This window comes from Lithobates pipiens, unplaced genomic scaffold, assembly GCF_037356315.1.
Source record: "Lithobates pipiens isolate NorthernLeopardFrog02 unplaced genomic scaffold, aLitPip1_a1.2 Scaffold_51, whole genome shotgun sequence".
Taxonomy (NCBI): domain Eukaryota; kingdom Metazoa; phylum Chordata; class Amphibia; order Anura; family Ranidae; genus Lithobates; species Lithobates pipiens.
Window position 1 is genome coordinate 1,350,126 of NW_027507874.1, and position 6,000 is coordinate 1,356,125.

Sequence of the window (6,000 nt, forward strand, 5' to 3'; positions counted from 1 at the left end):
GTACAGGTAGGACTTCCACCCAGGAGAGGCTTGAACCTGGCTGGGGCGATAGCGGTAAGGGGTGATGTCCGGTCTTCTCAGGTGAGGAAAAAAAGGAGAATGCTGAAGCAGGGGCCCTCTCAAGATTTAATAGTTAAACGGTCCTATCAGGTTGCGGGGGCGGAGCCACAACCCATAGGTGTATGCTGCCATGATGCGACAGGAAAATAAGATTATATACGCATCATCCTTATATAAATAGATATCCGCTTTCAATTTACGAAAAAAAAATAAAGTTCCCATGTGTTCTCTGAGGAGGAGCAACACTGACACCTAGTGGTTATGAAAATGTATGTCTTCTATACGGAGCTATGGAAAGATATGCAATGTGATTGGATGGAAATAAAATGTCAGGAATTTCTGAATAAAGGGAATCTGCAACACCAGTTTGTACTGGGATTATTATTATATATAGTATTTCTTACTATAACACAGCTTCAAATGTCCAAATTCATTAGATTTTACAATCGGTATAATCGGTTGATTTTTCATTTAATGTATTTAGAATTTTTAATTGCGATAAAATGTGATGAGAGCTCATTGATGGAAATGGTGGGCGGCTCTTAGAAGAGCCTTTGTGTCTTGTGTTGGGATGATGATGATGGGGGATTACTTGGCGCTGGTGTACTTGGTGACGGCCTTGGTGCCCTCGGAGACGGCGTGCTTGGCCAGCTCTACGGGCAGGAGGAGGCGGACGGCGGTCTGGATCTCCCGGGAGGTGATGGTGCGGCGCTTGTTGTAATGAGCCAGGCGGGAAGATTCGCCGGCGATGCGCTCGAAGATGTCATTGACGAAGGAGTTCATGATGCCCATGGCCTTGGACGAGATGCCGGTGTCGGGGTGGACCTGCTTGAGCACCTTGTACACGTAGATGGCATAACTCTCCTTCCTGCTCTTCCTCCGCTTCTTGCCGTCCTTCTTCTGGCTCTTGGTCACGGCTTTCTTGGAGCCCTTCTTGGGCGCCGGGGCGGACTTGGCTGGTTCAGGCATGATAAGGGTTAATGTGATCTCCGCTGTGTGGAGGGAATGTGTGCTGGAGCCGCCCTCATGTGCTGCTTTTATAGGCGTCCTATGCAAATGAAGTCTCTTCCCTCCTCATGCTTCTATTGGAGGATTCAGTCATGTGGTGGGGAGGAGTGTTTTGCTTCCCTTGCTCGTTTACTGATTGGTGTAGAAACAAGTCAGAACATAATTGGCTGGCTTGGAAATTAACCAACCACAGTGTATGATGTCAGAGCATTGACTGTATAAACATAAGGAAGCTGCAGAAATGAGCGATCTTTAGCAGAGTAACAGAAGAATCTCACAATGTCTGGCCGTGGAAAACAAGGAGGCAAGGTTCGGGCTAAGGCCAAGACCCGATCATCCCGGGCTGGTCTGCAGTTCCCAGTTGGTCGTGTTCACCGTCTGCTCAGGAAGGGCAACTATGCGGAGCGGGTCGGGGCCGGAGCTCCCGTCTATCTGGCCGCCGTCCTCGAGTATCTCACGGCTGAGATCCTCGAGCTGGCCGGCAACGCCGCCCGCGACAACAAGAAGACCCGCATCATCCCCCGACACCTCCAGCTGGCCGTCCGCAACGACGAGGAGCTCAACAAGCTGCTGGGCGGCGTCACCATCGCCCAGGGAGGAGTCCTGCCCAACATCCAGGCCGTGCTGCTGCCCAAGAAGACCGAGAGCCACAAGGCCGCCGCCAAATCCAAGTAATCCCGACAACTCCTTTCTACTCCCAAATCCATTCATTTCTACAACACAAAGGCTCTTCTCAGAGCCCCCCACATCTCTCTACAAAGAGCCCCCCCCCACACACCCCTCATTGTGTCTACCACATCGCATGCAATCAGCCCTCAATTGTCTGCATAGCTTTACACGGGAAATACATTCTTATTTATTCACACTTCTAGTACAGGAGATCTGTACAGGGAGGACAATTACTACATATAAAGAGCCTGCAATGTATTATTGGAGGACCTGGTTCTCTTATAGGGACTGATCGGCATTGTCCTTCAAACTAGTTCTGCTGAATCTAATACAGATCAGAAAATTGTAGTAAAACAATCATCCTCCGACTGATCGGGAACACAGATCTCAGAATGTTCCTATTATGCCGGGCGGGGTATGGAACGGATTTCACTTCATTTTAAATAGAACCTCACAATCATCTCAGATCGGCTAACCTGACACAGAAATGTAATGAAACAAAATTTAAATTCTTCCGGGGAACATTCCAGACACTTGATAAACGCGCTGACATATTATATTTCCCGGGGTTTACAGAATCCTAGAGAATGTTTTCTATAGAGATCAATGAAAAGTCTACAGAACAAGCATTTTCTGGGCTGAAAACGGAGAAAGATCAGAACACATTTCTTTGGATTCCTCATCAAAAACATCATTGGCTGATGAAGGAAACGCCGACAGTTCTGATTGGCTCATATTTCAAACTGCTACATTCCCCATTTGCCCGCCAGAATTCTTTAGAACGTTACAGACAAATAATCGGTCATTTTATACCGCCAAATCCGACACTGAGACCATCAGATGAGACAATTATCTGAGAAATATCATCAGCGCTTTGTTCCCAAACTGATTCATCGATTAGTCTGGAATAGAAATCGATTCAGAAGATTGTTGAATGATGTAAAATATGTTCTCTGTTACTAGATTTCTAAAAAGTGAAAGGACTGGTAGAAAACATGACACTCCCAGATACATATGTACAATGAATCAATAAAACAAACAGATCGTTATCCACTGTAACGAGAAATCAGCAAAATATTAACAATGTTTCTAAGTAATTATCTTAGAAACATTTCTTTACTAATCTTTTATAAATATTAACAATAGTAACTGTTGATTTGTGTTCTCTCCGAAAAAGAATTGGAAGAATAGGTTTGTCATGAGATCTGTATAGGATCATGGGATTGGCCTCTATCAGATGTAGCAGTAACAGATTTCCCCCATATTACATTTAGAGAATATATATATAATGTGAATGGACTGGTAGAAATCATGACACTGCCAGATATATAACAGTATGTACAATACATAATCAGATCTGCATAGGATTATGTAACTGAAAAAAAGATACAAATATGTACTATGAATCAATACAGACAATATTGCGCTTCTGATGAATTACATCGGTTTCCATTCAGCAAAATATTTAAAAGCTTCTAAAATGAATAGAGCCGCCCTTCTCATCTCCGCTCAGCTTTACACCCAGGAAGGAGAGATGTAGGAATAAAATACATTTCTTTGTTTCCTTTTCAAAATAATCTTTATAAATATGAAATATTGGAACTGGTGTTAGGGAGTGTTAAAGATTCATGTTTTCCATGTAATCTCCAGGTACACGTGAGATCTGCTTTACCAAAGAGTCGTAAGAACACAACAAAATGATCTATCCAATGTTGTATCCAATTGGGTAGAGAGTTGATCTTCAAGACTGTACAATCTGTACTCCGGATGAAATATGAAAACTTCTTCCACCCTAACAAATGAACGAATCCGATGATAATTGTACAGAAATCCTCCATCCGTTTCCTGCTGAGATTTGGCGCTACAATAGATCTGGTTCTCTGGATGGAACGTTCTTAGGAGCCATACACGCTATTCGATTGTTTATCAAAACCATATAATAAGAGATTCAACCTCAAGTTTCAATTTGTAAACAATCAGGCAGGCCCTTACACTGCGTGGTTTAGGTAAATCTGAAGAGAAATATCTGCAGAAAATCGAATCGTGTGTATGGGGCTTTAGACTTAGGGGAGAAATGTCCAGCTAAAGCTGATCCGATCCCAGTTCTGGACGTTTCCCAACAAACCCAAACGGCTGTTTGCGTTGAATCTTTAATAGGCCAATTAAAAGCAATCACCCCTTTCATCTCCTAGTGTGATCACACTTAGATCGCCTATATAGGGCGAATGTCACGTGTCCAACCCCCAGAACAAACCCTCCCGCTACAGAAGTGTGTACGACGCGTCATTTAGATTTCATTTACTTCTCCTGATAACGTAAATAGCGGTATGTAGTTCTTTGTACGAGAAGGTGGGTGGCCCTGAGAAGGGCCTTTGTGTAGATGAAGTAGGTAGGTGTCTATGAGGGTTTAGCCTCCGAATCCATAAAGCGTGCGCCCCTGGCGTTTGAGAGCATAGACGACATCCATGGCGGTGACGGTCTTCCTCTTGGCGTGCTCGGTGTAGGTGACGGCATCGCGGATGACATTCTCCAGGAAAACCTTCAGCACTCCGCGGGTCTCCTCATAGATGAGTCCGGAGATGCGCTTGACACCCCCTCTGCGGGCCAAACGTCGGATGGCGGGTTTGGTGATGCCCTGGATGTTGTCCCGGAGCACCTTCCTGTGCCGCTTGGCGCCTCCTTTCCCCAGACCCTTCCCTCCTTTACCGCGACCAGACATGACGACTATTTCCTGCACAAACAGAAACGGAGCTCAGCCGTCTGCCTGCCCTCCTTATATACAGCCTGAGCGGACCTGATGGAAACCTTCCGGTGATAGAGTCATTCCCATTTATTATTAAAAAACAAAAGAGAGGGAATGTCATTCATTTATAAGGCTCCTATATATTCTATTGCACGGAGAATGCGAATCTTTAACACTTCATAACAGAAAAACAATCAGCAGTTCCAATTGTTCATAGTAATTTTATATTTCTAAAACATAATTTTGAAAACGAAACAAAGAAACACATTGCTTCTGACGTCTCTCCTTCCTAAGGATGAGCGGACCTGATGGGAGACAGGAGGAGAATGGGCGGGTCTAGTCATTTATTACCCAGCATAGAATTTCATTTAATTAGAAGCTTTTCAATAGTTTGCTGAATGGAAACTGATGTGATCCATCAGACGCACAACATTATCTTTATTGATTAATTGTACATATTTGTCTGGCATGTCATGATTATTACCTATTTTTATCAATAATATCATATTTATCGATCTTTGGATAGGAAGTGTAAAATATGTGCAATCTGCTATATGTATAAATTATATATCAGACAGTGAGAGAAGGAAAATAAATAAATAAATAAATAAAAAAAAAATTATATATATATATATATATATATATATATATATATATATATATATATATAGATAGATATATTACAGTTCCCCATTTAGTTTTCTGAATTCTGAGGACTTGGAATAAAAGAGCACATATGGAAATGTTTTATATTATTATTCAATAATCTTCGGACTCCATTTTTACTTATTCCGGACTAATGGATGAAAATAAAGCATCGATGATATCTCTTGGATAAATGTCTCATCTGATGATCTCAGTGTCGGATTTGGCGGTATAATAGGGCTGATTATTTGTCTGTAACATTCTAAAGAATTCTGGCGGGCAAGTTTGAATGTAGCAGTTTGAAATATGAGCCAATTAAAGCTGTTGGGCATTTCCTTCATCAGCCATTAATGTCTTTCTGATGAAAATTTCAAAGAAATGTGTTCTGAGATCTTTTTTGGTTTTCAACCCAGAAAATACTTGTTCTATAGACTTTTTATTGATTTCTATAGAAAACATTCTCTAGCAGGGCGGATTCTCTATTGTGAAGTACGAGAAAAAGATTAGAAGAAATGGTAACATTCATATTTCTAATGGATTTATTATTCTTGGTTAGATAAACTGCCCGACAATTCAGAGAAGCGTTGATCGATGTTCCCGAAGGAAGAGATATCAGGTTTTAGTGTCGGATTATTCCATCTGAGATCATTGGAAGGTTCCATGATATTCTGGCGGGACAATTGAATGAATCAGTTTAATAGTTGCATCAATCACAAATCTGGGCAATTTCTTCAGATAATAAAATGCATTTTCCTCCCAAAGAGTGTGAAGGAGGATCTGAGATCTGTGTTCCTTTCAGCTGGGGGATGTTTGTTTGGTATTGAATATTGAATGATCTCTGAGCCCCAGAAGATATTCAGCAGATTTAAAGGACA

General features: G+C 42.1%; 3 protein-coding genes across 3 annotated transcripts; 1 reads left to right on the forward strand and 2 right to left on the reverse strand.

Annotated features, from left to right (window-relative positions):
• Positions 1 to 648: 648 nt before the first annotated feature.
• On the reverse strand, positions 649 to 1,029 carry LOC143957198 (histone H2B 1.1-like). The gene has a single exon (XM_077467345.1). It carries the CDS (start codon positions 1,027 to 1,029, stop codon positions 649 to 651), a length of 381 nt encoding a protein of 126 aa, XP_077323471.1.
• Positions 1,030 to 1,330: 301 nt separating this feature from the next.
• On the forward strand, positions 1,331 to 1,814 carry LOC143957080 (histone H2A.J). The gene has a single exon (XM_077467216.1). The coding sequence runs from the start codon at positions 1,348 to 1,350 to the stop codon at positions 1,741 to 1,743; it is 396 nt and encodes a 131-aa protein (XP_077323342.1). The 5' UTR covers positions 1,331 to 1,347; the 3' UTR covers positions 1,744 to 1,814.
• A 1,067-nt stretch (positions 1,815 to 2,881) lies between these two features.
• On the reverse strand, positions 2,882 to 4,471 carry LOC143957081 (histone H4). The gene has a single exon (XM_077467217.1). It carries the CDS (start codon positions 4,454 to 4,456, stop codon positions 4,145 to 4,147), a length of 312 nt encoding a protein of 103 aa, XP_077323343.1. The 5' UTR covers positions 4,457 to 4,471; the 3' UTR covers positions 2,882 to 4,144.
• Between the last annotated feature and the right edge of the window lie 1,529 nt (positions 4,472 to 6,000).